Genomic DNA, 20418 nt, shown 5'->3' on the forward strand with positions numbered 1-20418 from the left:
ATTTTTTTTGTCCTAATGTATTTGGATGAAACTAAAATGTTAGTGTCGCCCACGTCTAGCATACTTCTCACACACACAGAACACCCACCAACAGTACACTCCCCCACGCACAGAGTGCACCTCTCCATACACACAGTGTACATCCCCAAATGCATACAGTACACCACCCATACATACACACTTTACTCCATACAAACTTCAACCCTCGCCCCCTCCCCACACACACACACACTTCAACCGTATACCCGGTCCCTATAACCCCTACATACATACAGTCACCCTCAATTCAAGTACACCTCTTTAAATTCTATGGTTTTACACATTGCAATCATGGGCATTTAATTAGCATCACCTGTCTGCTACTTAGTCTCTTAATTCCTATGGAAGCAGCAACCCTTTACTTAGTTTTTCACGCATGGCTTCTCCATTTTGGCTTAATTTAATTATATTATATACATTTATATTATATAAATCATGACACAGTGTAATGTGTCAGATGTTGTTGTTCTTCTAAGGTTACCTAATTTAAGACCTGCTAAGTAACAGATTATTCTTATTATGTCCGTATATGTAAACTCATAGAGGAAGAAGGTGTACTTTATTTTTCTCATGAATGTACATAAACACACACAATACAACCCCAATACAAATACACTCAGACACTGCAGCTCCATGATACACGCACACACAATTTACAGGCCCTATACACACACTAGAGCCCCTGTCAACACACACAATCTCTACAGCCCCTTCTCGTTCCACTGAAAGACCTGTGAGTGCATCCTGGATTATTAAATTTTTTATATATCAAACGTGGATGGCACCCGGGCTATTATATTGCTAATACTCTAAAGGAGTGTGCCAAGCATTCAACATTTTTTTTTATACACACACTTTACAGACACTATAGACACACTAGAGCCCCTGTCAACACACACGATCTCTACAGCCCCTATATATATATATAAATATATATATATATATATATACCCCTGTCAACACACACAATCTCTACAGCTCCTATATATATATATATATATATATATATATATATATATATATATATATATATATATACCCCTGTTAACACACACAATCTCTACAGCCCCTATATAATCCAGGATGCACTCACAGGTCTTTCAGTGGAACGATGTGATTTAATGTGAAAAAAATTACATTCAGCAAAGCAAGTGATGTTTCGACCCTATCGGGTCTTTTTCAAGATTTTACATACTAATGGTATCTTTAGGTTATTTACAATTTCCATAAGCAGTGTATTTTAAGCATTTTAATGTATTTTATTTTGTCACTTACGGTACATGACAGCATGTTTCTTTGTTTTTTGCTTCTATTCTAAATATTATGAGACTTTTTGAAATATAATAAGATACATTTATCATATAATCTCCATATGCGCATGGTTTTCTATCCTTTGTTTTTTTTTATTCTGCTACTTTTTAAGCATGTGAAAGCAGTCAAACAGAGTACTCAGTGTTGACAATACAATAGCTGGTATGTTATTAGTCAAAGCAGATTGTGTTTGGCTAAAATTGTGACAGAAGATTAACCTATATTTTTATGATTAATTTATACTGGTAATTCCCAATATTTCCAAAGGTTCGTACACATGTTTCTTGTGACAGTATTTTTTAATTTGAATAAACCACCAGATGAGTTAACCGGTTCACATCATTTTTCCTGGCATCCCTTTATGCTATATAGGCCATGATTCTCTATCATAGAGGAGCCCAAAAACTAGATGTAAAGATGTTATTGAACTACGACTTCCGTGATGCTTTGCCATTCTAATGATGGCAAAGTTTCATGTCAATAGAGAACTTAGTACATATGGATGGACTAAATAGTGTGCTAAGGGAACCTTATCTGGGGGATAACCCACAGCAGTAAATAAAACTCCAAAAACACAGCAATGTCTGAATGACCTCTAAGGCCCATAACACACAAAAAAGTCCCTTATAATATATAAAGAAAAATATTATAAAAAGCACAAAACAAAAAGCAATAAAACCTTCATATACAAATGAATAAAAAATAAAGAAAATCTTTAAATAGCCAAATTGGCCACCTCACACTAAGACTTCTCAATCATCATCTATTGCTAACGGCAGCGTCATACTGAGATGCCGAGGGCCCGAACTAGATTTAACAACCAATAGATCAGTAGCAGATCGGTGTACTGTCATGTACAAGCAATATGGAGACCACACCTAGCTTTTCTATAGGCCACCCACTACCTGAGGTCTAACTAGAAAATAAGAATGGTATTTAAAAAATATAAGAAAACGTGAACTAGGGATTGGGGGGGGGGGAGGGACGATAGCAAAACATGGTGATATGAAGAACATGTTGCCTGAGTGCAACACAGGTAAATTTTTTCAACATAGCAGATGTAACACTATGCGACATATCATATTGATGCACATTGTATTTCATAAACACCTATTGTGCAAACTGGCATGTATGATATGTGTCTCTCCACCTGATTGCTCACTCACAAATAAAGAATAAAAAAAAAAAAAAAGCCAAATTGGCTAGAAAGGTAGCAGGGAGGGGAGTCAGGTAAATCAGTGCCTCGGACGAAGGCGCTTTAGTAGCGCCGAACGCGCATCAGGCATTTTCTCATGACACTCTGCACTTTATCACTAGCTTTTGCAAATTATGCACAACTGAATGTTTGGGAAATGGGCTAAAGGGGATGTTTGGAGGACGGACAATACTTTATGGGCTCTGTAGCATTTATATCCTTGGACGGATACTGGGGGTAGTACGTTTGTTTGATTGGGACGGAGCTTTCTGCATTTAGTGATACCTATATCCTTATATGTAGACTTTGGACAGTGAGGTGTTTTTTTCAATATAACTTTTCTAATATAGCGTTTTTAATATAGCTTAATCACTGCAACAATGTTACTATTTATCCTTACATAGTTCCTCTTATACAACTGTTACATTCTGCTACTTAAGTCTACAATTACAGGTGTGCTGCTGGGATCGATCTATTTGAATTCATTTCTCAGTGTAGCGTCTCTTCCTTGACATATATGGTAGTTATAGAAGTAGCAGTATTAAGGTACGGATTAGATGTACCTCCCTCCCCTAACTGCTAGCTTTCTAGCCAGTTTGGCTTTTTAAATGGTTTCTTCCTTTTTTATTTATGTCCTTTTGTATATGAAGGTTTTCTTTTCTGTTCTGCAATAACGTTGTGCTTTTCATAATATTTTTCTTTATATATTATATATAAGGGACTGTTTTGTGTCGTATGGGCCTTAGAGCTCTTTCAGACATTGCTGTGTGTATCTTAAAGTTTTATGTCAGTTGTAATCCTGCTACTAGGGATTTATATTTTAGACACCCATCTGTTTGAAATACCCTCCAATTACCTTTTAATCACCTCACCTAATCCACAGTTGCTCACATTTCAAAAGATTTTATTCAGGATGCCCCTCATATTCCTAGCTATTAATGTTATTTTCTCTCCTGCTACCATATGTGTCAATCAGCATTTTCCTTTTCAGAGTGTCCTAGGACAAGCATAGGTAACCTTTGGCACTCCAGATGTTTTGGACTACACCTCCCATGATGCTTTGCCAGCATTATGGGTGCAAGAGCATTATGGGGGATGTAGTCCAGAACATCTGGAGTGCCAAAGGTTGCCTATCCCTGTCCTAAGGCATCATTCACAACACATTTTCTTGTCCATCTACATTTGTAAGTCAAATTGTAAGATCTGTAATCTGTGCCTCTGTATATCTGACTAACTTTGTAATGTACTCTGGAAAGGTCACTTTATAAGAAATATCAAATTAGCAAATGCAAATGCCATGTACGAAACAAATATTATTCATTTGATCATTTTCACATATTTATCTCTGATAAATAAGTTAAATAAGTTACATAGAAACATTCATTCCACAGGCTCATAAACACAAATATTTACAATCAATTTTTAAAAAATTTCTTGGACCAACGCCTTTTTAAATGAATCCTTTCAGGCACACGCAGCTGTGCTGTGACTGAACAGAACACGCATTGTAAGCTGCATTAATTAAATATATAACTACATAATATTTTTACAAGAACACAGGAAATATTTGATTTTAAAGCTATCCCTTTTAACCCAAAGATGTAGTATACCGTCAACCTTAATAATAAGCACAGATAGTCCTGGCAGATACATCGAATTAAATCAGTATGAAACAAATTTGAAAATATGAGGGGAAAAAAAAGTTGATCCTTCATGAAGTCTTCTACAGTGGCTGCAACTCTGGCTATGTAAATCCATCTCACAGGCATCTATTTTGTGAAAAGTGCACTTTATTGAGGAATTAATCAAATGTTCTGCTGCAAAATCCTTTAAATGTGCATTTGTATTTCATTACTATGTTAAAAGAGCATTAATTTAAAACATAAACACATTAGTTTTAAAGTAAGTTGCATTCCTTTTCCTTTTTAGATTGACCCTCTGTCTTTTGTATATTAAAAATTATTTTTAAAGTTTAATTTATCTATAATCCAGAACCAAGATTGTTTTCTCATAGCAGTCACACTTGTGAGATCATTAATCCAACCCAGTGCTTTTCAGCAATGGGTACCTACAGAGCTTGAGTGGCAATCCTTGTGATTGACCGGTCCGATGCATCTCATAGCGAAGCACTGAATCCTCAGCGGGGGGTGGGGGCCCTAAATACTGATAAGGAGGAGGGACCTAAGGTCCTCCCCCCTGGCCCCCACCATTGAGCAGTGTAATTTGACTCATAACTCTCTGATTGGTGGATTAAGTAACCAATCAGAGAGTTATGAGTCAAATTACACAGCGTGGGAAAATTCCAAAGAACTTTCCCACGCTGTGTAAAATGACACAGAGCACTCTGATTGGTGGATTTCAAACCAACCAATCAGAGTGCTGTGACAGGTAAACGTAGAGACTTACCTCTCAGTCTCTTCATTTACCTGTCAGAGCACTCTGATTGGATGGCTTAAAACCACCAATCAGAGTGCTCTGAGCCTAATTGCAGGGCGGGGCAAGGCTTACCCCGCCCTGCAGAGCTCAGTCTGCGCGGAGCCCTCCATGGGTGAAGATGGATTTTTTTTTTTTTTTTTTTATAATTGCGTCGGTTATTATGTTTTTTTTATTTGTCCTTTTTTGGGGCTGAAAAAAGAAGATTTTAGAAGAAAGAAAACATTGAATGGTAAGTTTTTTTTTTTTTACAGGTACTTATTTAAAGGTCCCCCCTCATTAGTTTTTAGGGTGAGGGGGGTAGGTAGGGGGATACGTTTTATTGGGGGGGAGGGGGTGACTAGGGGTTTGGGGACCTAGTCACCTGGGAGGGGGGGACATTTTTTTTAGGGCCCCCACCTGCCACTCAGGGGTGGGGGCAAGAGGGGAGAACCTTAGGTCCCCCCCCTTATTAGTATTTAGGGCCCCCCCCCCGCCGCTGAGGGGTGGGGGCTAAGGGGGAGGACACTAGGTCCCCCCCTTATTCTAGTTTAGGGCCCCCACCCGCAGCTCAGGGGTGGGGGCCAGGGGGAAGGACACTAGGTCCCCCCCTTATTACAATTTAGGGCCCCCACCCGCCGCTCAGGGGTGGGGGCCAGGGGAGGACATAAGGTCCCCCCCCTTATTCTAGTTTAGGGTCCCCACCCATCACTCAGGGGTGGGGCCAGGGGGAGGACATTAGGTCCCCCCTTATTAGTATTTAGGGCCCCCACTCGCCGCTCAGGTTGGGGGCCGGGGGTGGGGGCCGGGGGGGGCACTATTTTATTTATTTTTTTAAACAGTGAGCAGTCACTGGCTGCTCACTGTTTACTAGACATGCCCCTACTCGCGGTATAGCGAGTAGGGGCAAAATTTACTAATACTAAGTAATTTTTACTTAGTATTAGTACATTTGGCTGAAAGACCAATTTAGGTCTTTCAGCCTTTTGGTAGATAACTCTCTGATACCGTGGGAATTAGGGAGTTATCTACCAAGCGGCTGCAAGAGAAGTCCCGCGGTGCCGAAGTTCCGAAGTTGCCAAAGTTCCGAAGTCTTGAAGTGCCGAATTGCCGAAGTCCCGAATTGCGAGAATCCAGAATTTCGGAATGCCGAACTGAAATTTTTTCCCATGCCTAGCATTTGGCAGGATCATGCTGTGCATGGTGACAACAAAAGTGAATACTACAGGAAGTACCTGTAGCGGCTGTCATTCCAAAGTCCCTACAGGTGTGATTTCTAAAAAAATATAAACACTGAGGTCTATCTTGTCTTAAAAAATGGACATGGTCTATGCATCAAAAATGACTCCATTAAGATGAAGCGGTTTCAGTATTTAGATTGTCCCTGTAATTAGGACTGGTTTGAGTCTTTCACAAATAAACTAATAATTTGTTTATATTAATATGTATTTCTTAAATTCCAAATGGTTTCTGCTATTTAAGTTACATTGAATATCTGGCTTTCCTGGCACAGCTAGGGCAAGCCATGCAAAATAATTTAACTTCCAATGTGACATACATGCAAGTCCCATAAGGGATTCTGTATGTGGTTATTGTGCTTGGATTTCCCTGGTGCTTGCCCCCCACCCCCACCCCTCTCCTCCACTGTAACTATTTAAATAATTTTGGAATGCATGCTGGGCCTATTAGGAACTCTTACTTAAATCTACTAACTTAGCCAGGGGAAGAAGAAGCTAAGCCTGATTGTAACACATACATTTTCTAGGTTCAGAAATGTACTTATATTTGTGTAGCACATTCTATCTAGCTCTAAATTAACCCTACTGTTGCCACGACATAGAGCAATAAATAGTTTTATTTTACCTTCAGGAATAAATAATAATAAGGTTTTACAGAGTAATATTTGTTATTTGTTACCTCGGATTGCAAAGTTATAACCTAGTGTACCATTATAACAATAAATGTGCAGTGTTCTGTATCACTGCTTTTTGTTGGTGGAAGCAAGTGGCCTTTTTATGCTATTCATAACAACCGAAAGGATTTACTAATCCCTGGCTTTCAGAGAATGGATTTAGTAGGAATACTAAAAACAAAAAAGCTTAATCTAATCTTACCTGCAGCCCCCATAGAGGTAAGCTTCTGTTCACCCATAATATATGAGACCTAAGAAAACAAACGAAATACAAGAAATTGTGGTAAATTAAATACGGCTTATTCAATAAAATAAAGTATGTATTTGAAGGATCAATTTTATTATTAAAGTGGTTATTTTTGTATCTTATAATTTACCCCAGAGTACTGCTCATTTTTGTGTGTTGCTTTTATTTTCAACCATGTAAAAATGTATTTGTAGAGAAAGTTTAGTCGCTAAATGGTGGTGAATAGACAACAGAGTTGTAATATGTAGTGGTGAAAAGATAGCAGTAAACTGACAATTGACAAAGTTAATGCCAAACTAATCGAGTTGGAACATGGCTCTCGCTTAAAAGCTACTTAAAGTTTGTGTTGGAATATAAAACTAAGCCATTTTAGCTTTCTATAGGTTTTTACTTAATTACATTATTTGTACCAGTTTATATGTATTTTTTTCTGGAAATCTGTTTGATATTCCCAAGAAGTACAATCCATTAATACAACTACTTTATCCTATGGAACAATTATCTGTAATGACTGCTTTAATATCTGACAGACGTTCCTGGTAGAGGGGTCATTTTCAAACCTTAGTGAAAATGTACCAATAAACAAATATATGTGTATTGTAAGTTTAGCTACAGATCTTTTTTTTTTATATATATTATAAACCAAAAATATATAGACTTAAAATTATCAACATAACATGTTTGTGATTTTTACAATGCTACATGATATCTGATGACAATATTTTTTATTTTTATGTTTTTCATGCTTTAAAAAAATAAAATCTCTTAATTTACGTAGTCCTCCTTACAACATATTTTTCAAGGTAAAAGTGAGTGTAAATATAAATGGAAGAAACAGACCATTAGCCAGGAGGTCTGCAGTTTGCATTAGCAGTAAATGTTTTAAGCATGCCTTTCTGATATTATTTCTGGAAAAGGAAGTGTTCAGAGACCATGTAGTTTGAAAGTGCAGCATTAACATTTCTGAGCCATCCTGAGTGCTTGCATCTGTTCTCCTGAAGTTGAACAGGAATTCCACTGCTAATGTCATTATAGATTTTCTGTAGAACATAGTTATATGTCAAAGTTTCCAGTCAGCTTACAATGCTGCCAATGAGATGTAGGACAAAATGACTGCTGTGTGGAATAATTCACAGTTAGACAAAGCTCAGCTGTATTAAAGTAACATGCTAATATTGAAAATGAATGCATATCATTTTAGTATTAGATGCTTCCTTTTATTTTCGATGCAGAGCCCTGCTATTTTAAGTATAAAAGAGAAATGAAACTGTAATCCAGCGCTAGTACAGTCTCTTTTGAGCAACCAGTCCTCCATCTATAAGATCATCATGCCTAAGAGTTCTATCCAATCGAATGTTTAGACCTGTTCAGCATTATCATCCTGAGTATGATGATATAACAAAGGCAGGGGCGGGCTGGGAAGGGGGGCAGGGGGGCAATTCCCCTCCTCAGCCCTGTCCCCTCCTCAGTCCCTGTCCCCTTAGTCAGCTCTTGCCCCCTCCTCAGCCCCTGTCCTCTCCTCAGCCCCTGTCCCCTACCTCAGCCCCTGTCACCCTTCCTCAGCCCTGTCCCCTTAGTCAGCCCCTGTACCCCCTCCTCAGCCCCTGTCCCCACCTCAGCCCCTGTCCCCTTAGTCAGCCCCTGTCCCCACCTCAGACCCTGTCCCCTCCTCAGCCCCTGTCCCCATCTCAGCCCCTGTCCCCACCTCAGCCTTAGTCAGGCCCTGTCCCCACCTCAGCCCCTGTCCACACCTCAGCCCCTGTCCCCTTAGTCAGCTCCTACCTAAGCCCCTGTCCCCTGCCTCAGCCCCTGTCCCCCCTCCTCAGCCCCTGTCCCCCCTCCTCAGCCCCTGTCCACCTAGTCAGCCCCTGTCCCCCTAGTCAGCCTCTGTCCCCTTAGTCAGCCCCTGTCCCCTTAGTCAGCCCCTGTCCCCTTGGTCAGCGCCTGTCCCCTTGGTCAGCCCCTGTCCCCTTGGTTAGCCCCTGTCCCACCCTTTCCCTGCTCCTTTCCCCCCTCTCAGCTCCTGCCCCCTTCCTCAGCCCCATGCCCCCACCACAGCCCCATAACATCCCCACTACAGCTCCTCTCCCCCAATTGCAACCCATATTACCCACACCACAGCCCCTTTCCCAAATTGTAGCCATCAACTTGCTTCAGCCCCTACTCCCCCGTACATTTCCTAAACCCCCAATTACAGCTTATACCCTCCACTACCACCCCTGTCCCCCACTACAGCCCCTGTCCATTGGTTTTGAAAGTGTAAAGTTTGTGTGTGTGTATGAGTATGTCTGTGTGTATGAGTATGTCTGTGTGTGTCAGTATGTCTGTGTCAGTCAGTATGTCAGTATGTCTGTGTGTGTGTGCGTCAGTATGTCTGTGTGTGCGTTAGTATGTCAGTATGTCTGTGTGTGTGCATCAGTATGTCTGTCTATGTGTGTGCCAGTATGTCTGTGTGTGTGTGTGCCAGTATGTGTGTCTGTGTGTGTGTCAGTATGTCTGTCTGTGTGTGTGTCAGTATGTCTGTCTATGTGTGTGCAAGTATGTCTGTCTATGTGTGTGCAAGTATGTCTCTGTGTGTGTGCCAGTTTGTCTGTGTGTGTGTCAGCCAGTATGCCTGTGTGTGTGTGTCAGTATGTCTGTCTGTCTGAGTCAGTATGCCTGTAACAGTGTGTCTTTCTGTGTGTGTCTGTGTGAGTACCAGTATGTATCTCTGTGTGTGTGTCAGTATGTCTGTGTGCAAGTATGTCTCTGTGTGTGTGCCAATTGGTCTGTGTCAGCCAGTATGCATGTGTGTGTCAGTATGTCTGTCTGTCTGAGTCAGTATGCCTGTAACAATGTGTATTTCTGTGTGTGTCTGTGTGCCTGTCAGTGAGTGTGTGCCTGTCAGTGAGTGTGTGCCAAATCAGCAAGTGTGTGTGCCTGTCATTGATTGTCTGTTTAGGTGACTGCTCCCCCCCCCTCCTCCCCCCCCCACACACACACTTTCAATCACATGGGAAAGGTGTTTTTACTCTCCTCTTGGTGCAATGGGCCACTTGACTGGATTTGCCCCCCAGGCCTAAGGCGGCAAGCCCCCCCCCGAACAAAGGAGACCTTACATTTTCAAAGACCTTCAATCTGGCAGCCACTAGAGGTTATTTTCAGACAGATGATGATTGTCATTTTATTCGTAGAGTTAACTTGCAAGGAAATTGAAAACCTTGATAGAAGAGAACTAGAAGTCTTTCCATATAGCAATATCACCCCACAAGAACGCAAATCATTAAAACATCTACAGAATATGGAAGAAATCATTCTTAAACCCTCTGACAAGGGGGGAAACCTGGTCATTCTCGATAAACAAGAATGTGTGTCGATGGCACAAAGGACACTCCAAGACGCAGACACATATGAACTACTAGGTGGTAATCCCACTAAGAAATACCTGGTCGAATTAAAGACCATCCTGGACGAAGCTATGTCATTGTCACTCATTTCTAAAGATGAGTATCTCTTTATGTATATAAAAAATCCAGTGGTCGCAACGTTCTACTCACTACCAAAGATACATAAACAACAAACTACAATGAGTGGAAGACCGATTGTCTCCGGCAATTCTAACCTAACACAAAATGTTAGTGTATATATCGATCAAATCATTAGGAAGAGCATGATGGATTTACCATCCTACTTAAGAGATACAAAACATACTCTCAAGACATTTGATGGCATTAATTTACCTGAAAGTGCCATCTTGTGTAGCCTAGATGTGGAGGGGCTGTATAGCTCCATTCCACACGATATAGGGCTTATACATTTGAAGGCTCATCTTGACAGCAATATAACTACATCAGAGAGACATAACCAATTTGTACAAGACCTCATGAGATATGTACTTACGCACAACTATTTTATGTTCCAGGGGAAGTACTACCACCAGGTGAGAGGGACAGCTATGGGGACGGCTTGTGCCCCCTCATATGCCAACCTCCACCTGGGCTGGTGGGAGAAAAACACTGTATTTGGCACACCCCTATTGGAATATACTCAATATGTCACGACATGGAAGCGCTACATCGATGACATTATAATAGTGTGGACTGGCACCACTGACCTCTTTAAGGAATTTGTACATATTTTAAATCAGAATGATATTAACTTGCGGCTGACCCACGAAATGGGAGGCAGGTCCATTAACTTCCTAGACATTAATATCACGATTACTGACCAAGGAAAAGTGATGACTACTCTCTTTAGAAAACCAACTTCCACCAATAATCTTCTCAATTGGAAGAGTTACCATCCTCTACCCCTAAAAAGAGGGATACCGGTAGGACAATACCTACGTCTACGCCGTAACTGCTCCACCATTGAAGACTTTCAAAATAAAGCAAAGATCTTGAGAGGACAGTTCAAAAGGAAAGGTTATCCAAACAGATGCCTGAAAAATGCATATAAAAGGGCACTAATGACAGATCGAGACACCCTCCTCGCAGAAAAACATGGAAATGAAAACAAACAGCTGATAAGATGCATAGGTAATTTTGACGCAGGGTGGCATCCAACAATCAAGATTCTTAACAGATTCTGGCCACTCCTTATACAGGACCAACATCTACAAAAAGTCATCACACCATATGCCTCAGTTACAGCGAGACGGGGAAGAAATATTAAGGATATACTAGTCCCAAGTCACCTACGATCTCCATCTACCAAACCCACATGGTTGACATCCTCACTATCTGGGACATATCAATGCGGTAGATGTAAGGCATGCAACTTCATTCTACGTAGGTCAAAAAAGATCTCCGACTCCATGAACACCAATGAATTTGAGATCAAAACCTTTGTCAATTGCCAAACCACCGGACTAATATATTTACTCACATGTTCATGCAAAAAAATGTACGTCGGCAAAACCATACGTGCATTTAAACAAAGGATAAGAGAACATGTTACATCAGTAAACCCCAGGAGACTAGTTGATACCCCCATCTCAAAACATCTAAAACTTCACCATGGAGGCTCTGCACAAAACATACGTTTCTGTGGAATTGAAAAGGTCACTCTTGGACCGAGGGGGGGCGATCTAGATAAAAAACTCTTACAAAGAGAGAGCATATGGATCTATAAACTCAAAACCCTTTCACCGATGGGTTTGAATGAGGGCTTCTCATTCACACCATTCATCCCTGATTAAACAACGCATATATATATATATATGTATGTCTATACTCATTTATAATTTATAATGTATATAATTCCTTGCAAACATGACTCAACTATTTTAATATACACTAGTAGTCTGATAACATACGTTTTATTTATTTTTCTACTCTATTTCGACCCATTTATTTAGGTCCGACTGTATCCCCTTTTCTTCTCTAATAAACTGCCTGCTCCCTTATAAAGTATACAATTAATAACTCTCCATTGATCACATGAAGTTATTCTATTATACAGGTATATATATACTTATTTCGATAACCCGGATGTATTAAACCAATTTTGGCATCACTATATGTATATGAATACAGTTGAACCGTATACCTGTACACACAGATGAATCTACATTTCGGCAATGCCGATCATGTGGTAAAAGACAGCCCAGAATGGGCTATGATAACGGAGTAAAATGGGAGGAGCCTATTCATAGGCTACATACTTTGCATATCCCACCCCTATCCGCATTTCCCGAAATGATAGGGCAGTGAATTTCGCGCCAAGAAATAGTCACGCCCAAAAATGAGAGTGGACATCTATTGGATAGCGGCATACACACACAGGGTATATATTCGACACCCGGAGCAGCAGTTCATTTGCCTCTGACGAAGGTGCTTGTTATAGCACTGAAACGCGCGTCAGGCGTTCTGCCTGTCTCATTTATGGACAGTACACTTTTCCTTTCACTTATTCACAATATGACACGATAATTTTGGCACTTATGTTTTTCTTTATTTGGTATGGATAGATAGTAGCAATCCTTTGCCACCTGAGGAGGTCTGACCAAGCAGACTTACATGCATCGGAGACTGTGTTACCATTGTAAACATTACTTTGTATCAAATCGTAAGGACTGCATCTGTATATATCTTTATTTCTTTTTCACTGCTATACTATACATGGATATGCCGTGGGCACTCTAAGCATCACGATATCCATAATATTTCTTTACTTTTTCTTGATATATACAGTGACTACTCTGGGTCCTAGGTGGAACTAGTATTTCATACATGTGTACTCCTTAAAAAGCACTCCGTATATCGGCTATATCGTCAATAACGGAGGCACATCTATGCATATACATGTATATTCAGATATAGAAGTATCCACTCTGGTAACTCCAAATAAGTGGCATGATTGCATTTTTTCTTCCTCCTTTTAAATTCATGAGTCAGCATATCTAGTAAGGAATATTTTGAGCCTGACACATTAAAGCTCAGTCCATTTTGATATAGGATATGCACTGTTAGACTCTATATGAATACTATTTGGAAGAATTAGATTCCCCCCTATCTATCTTTTGAATACCTATATTGTTTTGATTTAAAGGGGATATCATTATCACACTATTATTACTACTATTATCTTTTGATTATTATTTTCGACTACTTGACGATTTCCAGACACTTTGCAGCCCATATACCTGCTTCTTGCAAGTTATATGGTCTGCAGAATTTGTTTTCTCTATATACGATTTGGGGTTAAGCCCCCTGAGATTTCTGGAGTCTCTAATAGGTACTAAACAAGTAGATTGATACCGGTAGAGCCAACTTTCTTAGGCACTATATGGTAGAAGTTTACTTGTCATATGCAGTTTTCATTTCTGAGGAACAACAATGTTTTATGTTGTCCTAGAAAAGGGACACCATCTTTACACATAATCCTACTTTAAGATGCAGTGATTTTAGTTCTTAGAGTGTCTCTTATGCAAGATCACTTACATGATTCAATGATTGATTTCTCCACTCTGCATTTTATGTAATAATGTCAGAAAAGTCAGTTTTTTTTGAACGCACGGCCATGATGAGGAGGTCGTTCCTCACAGCGTGGAGGATGAAAAGACACCATTTTGGGAGGGCATGTGCACCAGAATTACCATATATGGACATAGAGGGTGGGGTTTTTGTGATTATGTGTATGTGTTTTCTAATTAATCAATTTTTTAACTAAGTATGCAGTATATAAACAGAAATTGTCTGATATATTATCATTGCACCTGAGGAAGACCAAGAGAGTGGTCGAAACGTGTTGTGCTAGTCGTTTTTTTATCTTTTATTGTGAATAAAGTATTTTACTTTCAACTTATCCTGGTTCCTGATTATATCTAGATGAAATCTGATGGTGGGACCAATCTGCACAAGAGCACTTTACTGGAAATACTTTACATGTCTTCAAAGTAGAGAGCCAACTTATATGGCTCTCTAAAGTATGAGTGCTTCATAATACTCCTTTTATTATTATTATTGGGATTTTATATATTGCCCTATGAAAGTTGTTTATCTTTCAGAACTTACTATACGTCCAATGTGTGCGCAAAACCTCCTTTCTTTTTATCCAATTCTGTACATGTAAGTGTTTTTTGGTGACAAAAACACGGGTTGGTTTGTTTGACGCACTGGGATTTTATGTACATATTTGTATAGCGCAACTTCACCTATTTTCTGTGATTGAAGAATAACTCTCTAGATTCCATGTGTTTCCGACCTGAATGAGTTAAAGGACCACTATAGTGTCAGAAATACAAACAGGTATTACTATAACTAGAGCTGTAAAAACAAAGTTTGGGTCCCTTGCCCCCGGTTAGAAAGGTAAAAGGCTTTAAACTTACCTTTATTCCAGTTCTTCAAGGTTCCTGTCACCGCCGGCTCGACACCCGTTTTCCCTTCTTGGCTGAGATCATTAAAATTGACGATATCAGCCAATCCAATGCTTTCCCATAGGAAAGCAATCTGGAAAACTGAAATGGGCAAGATGTATATTGACGTGTAACTTTCCAAAACACCATAAAACCTGTACATAAGGGTGCTGTTGCACTCAGGAGACTTGGCTGAACACAAACATGAGTGTTTTAAAATGTAAAAATGTATCATGATATTGATATTATCAGTGAAATTGCTATTTTTGTGTGATAAATGCAAAAAAACATATGAACGCTAACTTTGGCCAGTGTTTGTGAGTAAGTGGCTACTAGAAAAGACCGGAGACAACCCATTTTAAATACCTTTGGTTGCCTACTTTTGCAAATGGTATGCCATGATGGAATGGGGGCCAGGGGGGAGGACCTTAGGTCCCCCCCTTTTTAGTATTTAGGGCCCCCACCCGCCACTCAGGGGTGGGGGCCAGGGGGGAGGACCTTAGGTTCCCCCCTTTTTAGTATTTAGGGCCCCCACCCACCGCTCAGGGGTGGGGGCCAGGGGGGAGGTCCTTAGGTCCCCCCTTTTTAGTATTTAGGGCCCCCACCCACCGCTCAGGGGTGGGGGCCAGGGGGGAGGACATTAGGTCCCCCCCATTGTGATTTATGGACCCCACCCACCGCGCAGGCCTCCCCTCATTATTTTTATGGCCCCCACCCACCGCGCAGGGGTGGGGGCGGGGGAGAGGACAGTAGGCCACCCCCTAATTATCTTTATGGCCCAGCGGTGGGGGCCGGGGAAGGACAGTAGGTCCCCCCCCCTCATTATCTTTATGGCACCTACCCGCCGCCCAGTGGTGGGGGCCGGGGGAAAGGACAGGAGGTCCTCCACCCCATTATAATTTATGGCCCCCACCCGTCGCACAGGGGTGGGAGCCAATAGGTTTTCTTTTTTGTGTTTGTTTTGTACAGTGAGCAGCCACTGGCTGCTCACTGCTTACTAGACATGCCCCTACTCGCGGTATAGCGAGTAAGGGCAGAATTTACTAATACTAAGTAATCTTTACTTAGTATTAGTAAATGTGGCTGAAAGACCAATTTAGGTATTTCAGCCTTTTAGTAGATAACTCCCTAATACCGTGGGAATTAGGGAGTTATCTACTAAGCGGCTGCAAGATGCAGCCGCGGATCGGAGTTTGCATGCCACAGTCCAGGTGTTAGTCCCCTTGAAACAACTTGTGGGTTTTAAAATTCGCCTGCCTATTGAAGTCTATGGCGGTTCGCGAACCGAAAATTTTATGTTTGCGACATCACTATTCCTGACCCTATAATGTTAAAATCACCATCTAGCCCCCCTGGGCCCCTCATGCCTCCATAAATATAGCAACACCTTACTTGTATTCAAGCCTGAAGCTGTAGTTCTGCATGCTGTTTGCCTCAGAAAAAAAAGCTGTTTGCTGGCATCATCAGAAATGGTTGTCTGATCCAATCACAATGCTTCTCCATAGGATTGGCTGAGACTGACAAGGAGGCAGATAAGGGGCAGAGCCAGCACAATTCAAACAAAGCCCTGGCCAATCAGCATCTCCTCATAGAGATGAATTACATCAATTAATCTCTATGAGGAAAGTTCAGTATCTGCATGCAGAGGGAGGAGACATTGAATGTTTGGATGCATTTTAGGCAGCCATGACCCAGTAAGGATCTCTACCAGCCATCTGAGGAGTGGTGAGTGATGTTATCACTAGGCTGTAATGTAAACACTGCATTTTCTCTGAAAAGACAGTGTTTACAGCAAAAAGCCTGAAGGTAATGATTCTACTCACCAGAACAAATACAATAAGCTGTAGTAGTTCTGGTGACTATAGTGTCCCTTTAAGATAAAATTATGATTCATATATAAATATCTGATCTGAAATGAAAGCCTTGTTTCTTCTGAACAAAAGGGTATATGAGTGTGGGTACTCTTAATATTAAAGAGGTAAATTTTGGTTGAATATATATATAGTTAAATTCCGGGTTTTGTTTTGCTTTTGTTTTGATCATAACGTGTACAATTGCCTCTATCCGTAAGGGGTTAAGCATGAGCCACTTCATAAAAAAAAAAAAGACAGCAATCATTTGTTCCAAAATGCTGGTGGTTTGGAAATCAGAATTTCAACTGATCACCTGTTTAGAATAAAATTGGACAAATTGCAGTTCAGAAGTAAATTAATCTCGAAGTCGATTATAGACTTTGTGAGGAAAAAAGTCTATCTTACATACTCAGAAATGTTATTCACTTAAAATGCCATTTTCTTATCTAGAACTCATTACTTGGTAAATTAGATTTTAAATGCCTTACTATCGAATCAAACTTTTCTTTTTTGTTTCTATTAAATAATGTGCCGTCTACGCCTATTGAAATTATAAATACATTTAAATTTTACACGTGTCTGGAAGAAAAACATAGTCCCACCGATGGAACTGACCTGATATTCAGCGAGAGACCCCAAACTTACCTGAATATCTGAACTCTGTCAACAAACTCCGCTGACTTCAAGACGCTATTGCACTACAACACTTCTGACACCACCAGTAGAGACGGAGAGACGCGATAATCTGGGCACGACACATCTTACTGAGCGCAAACCGTTCCTTCTATTTACCTTACTATCCTTCTTCCCCCCTTTTCAGCGGATATTCGTCACCCCCCTGGGCCTCCGCTCAGGGTGACCCTTTTAGGGACGCGCCTCTGGTGACTAAGAGACACATGCTGACACCACATAGACGGGTGTCCAACTGATCACTGAGGTAGCGACCTCAAACAAGCACAATTACTGAAACGCTGTTTTTCTGATGTTAGACAGTAATTGCAATTGTCCACTAACTAGTAATCAACTTGCCTATAACTAACCCAATAACAATTGAGACCTGTATGTCTCACATGTTGCTTAAATGTTCACGGAACCTGTGAGTTCCATGGTTTCACACTTAATTGATACAGACCTACGTGTCGTACTATGCTGTTCTATGTTAAATTTGACTGATACCAAAAAAAAAAAAATGAAGGGAGGTCCTCTTGTCGAAATAAACAGATATTTACAAAAAAAAACTTGCTGATCTGGATGGAGACTTTGGAGAACCGGTCCAAGGCCTGAAATTTAAAGTTTGGGACATGACTGTACATGTAGAACTTGCCACGTTATGGCCCTTATTTATTGTTTAGTCAGGATTTGTCATTTAAAAAAAGCTGATATAAATGGCAGAGCTTGGCTATCAGGCGGACCAGACGTGCTGAGAAAGAGCTACCGACGCCTTGGCTGATTTCAGGATCATATTCCTGGCCAGGGGGTGCACTCAGGTTTAAAAGTGTGCTGTGTGGACAGGACATACACACAGAGGCTTTGTTTGTGATTCCACTCCACCAAAAGACTGAGCAGTCCGGTCGCTGCCTACTTCTGATAGGGGTGGCGAGAGGCGGCCGATTTCCCTGCCTTTTGAATCCTGGCACAGCCTCACAGAGCTCCTAGCCCCTTCCTGCTGTACTGGTGGGGGGTTTCCCGGTCCTCCTCTGGGCTATCCTGAGCAGTTCCTCCCGCACTACTCTTGTATTTTGTACTGCTCACGAGATTGGTTCCAGCCACTCCAAATGATCAAAATGGCGCCTGACCATCTCTCTAACACAAGGGGCTTGGAGCAATCAAGTCTCTCTTACAGCTCTTCTGCTAAACATCTCACACAACGACCTGGATGAAATCTTTGCAAACATTTGGCTGAAGCTCAAAGATCGCATACCAGCATCAACAACTTCATTTACGACGGTTGTCTGGAGAAATCTGGAGCTAAAGAGGCGGGGAGCCCCCCAGGGCATCTCTACAGTCCCCCGCCAACCCCCACATGCTACAACCTGACCTTGTGGGCTGAGAACCGGCCGAGGCTATGTCCTCAGATATTGATGAAGTAAACCTAAGATCGTTAGCCGCTGCAGGTGCTTACCATATGGATCATCTGCCTCTCCCTGACAACTGAAAGACTTGGTACCTCTGTGGTCCCTGGTCTGTGTCTCCAGAATGTCGATTATAACTCAGACATGTAGGAGACCCCTATCCTGGTGCTCCACTTCGAGTAACTGCATGATCTTTCTGGACAGCACACTACCTCTGACACCTAAGGGGATCGGCTAAGCAGAGATCAAGTCACATCTTTTATATTTTTATTTAATCTGAGTGGTTAGACGTAATCAGAGGGCTCAGTGGATATTAATACTTTCATGTGCCATATCTAGTGATGTCAGCTGATATAACCTGAAAAATCTCTTACCTTTGACCTGACTCACACATGTCTCAGTGTGTTCCTTTATGCACAGAGTATATCATACTCATTCATGTTAATTTTGCTATACCCTTCGCTCTAACTGCGTTAATCCCTTCTTTCTTTAATACAAAAAATGGTGCTGTACCTTCAATATATGCTTATAACTTCTTGTGACCATCTTGATATCTTTGACATGTTATAATTTGCTTGTTATTTGATGAAAGCACCGCAAAAATAAAGAATTTTTTTTTTTTTTTTTTTTTTTAAAAGCTGGTATAAATGCTTCAATGTACATTTATAGGCATATTTATTTTGAGCTGCCATCCTGTTTTATCGGGTTTGGCTGTGTTAATTTCAGCTGGCATTAAATCCAGCAAAAACGGTATTGATATAATGCATTCGATGCAGGCTTTATTCCTTATATTCCTTTTTTTTAATATTGTATAGCGGCAATTTAATACAATATTCAAGTTCATTGTTATTCTATATATCTGTAAGTTGTTTTGTATATTGAACTGTGACCAAAAATAAAGACTAAAAAAAAATAAAAAAATAAAAATGTTTTAAATTAATGAGTACATAGGCTTCAATTAAGGAGGTTAGATTAACAGTGTGTATATATTTAAAGAGCTCCTAAATTTTAAACATCCTCCTTTTGCAACTAAACCTATAGTAATCATGTCTTACATTATTCCCCTAATTATTACCTGATCTCCTTCTACATCAAGGCAGACTAGTGCTTATTCCTTTGTCTAATATCTAGCTCTCTCGGTAAACACTAAAACAATTGAGCCCCATTTTCCTATCTCTACAACAAAGTTGTTTACATGTTGTGTTAATGATCACCTCTAAAAACCAAAGTAAAATATATATTACCAACTAGTATCGTTAGAGGGATGATCAAGCAGGACTCGTACAATATACAGCATGCAGCTGAGAAGCTTCAGGGAGAAATTGAAGAGTCGTATTCGAAGACCTGTGATAAAAAAATAAAAAACATGACCATTATACAGTCAACACAAACATCATACAAAAGCATCTGCACTTAACAGTTTGTATTGCAAATATTAATATTCAAGGTTAGCACCCTGAGTATAGGTAGTACAATTTGCATTTAAATGAAGAGTATGCTTTTAAAAGCATAGTATACTTGTATTGTTGGGCATTTTGTA

The 20418-nt window shown here is 40.5% G+C and overlaps 1 protein-coding gene across 3 annotated transcripts in view; it reads right to left on the reverse strand.

Annotated features, from left to right (window-relative positions):
• The window catches only part of LOC134568170 (potassium channel subfamily T member 2), a 465676-nt gene that overhangs the window by 211958 nt on the left and 233300 nt on the right, over positions 1-20418 (reverse strand). For all 3 annotated transcript variants that reach the window (XM_063426528.1, XM_063426529.1, XM_063426527.1), the window contains exons 3-4: positions 20123-20222; positions 7072-7120 (exon numbers count right to left, since the gene is read on the reverse strand). In XM_063426528.1, coding sequence (XP_063282598.1) covers positions 7072-7120; positions 20123-20222 — 149 coding nt within the window. The remainder of the gene's footprint in view (positions 1-7071; positions 7121-20122; positions 20223-20418) is intronic.

The sequence above is a fragment of the Pelobates fuscus genome, chromosome 7 (assembly GCF_036172605.1).
Source record: "Pelobates fuscus isolate aPelFus1 chromosome 7, aPelFus1.pri, whole genome shotgun sequence".
NCBI classification, from domain to species: Eukaryota; Metazoa; Chordata; class Amphibia; order Anura; family Pelobatidae; genus Pelobates; species Pelobates fuscus.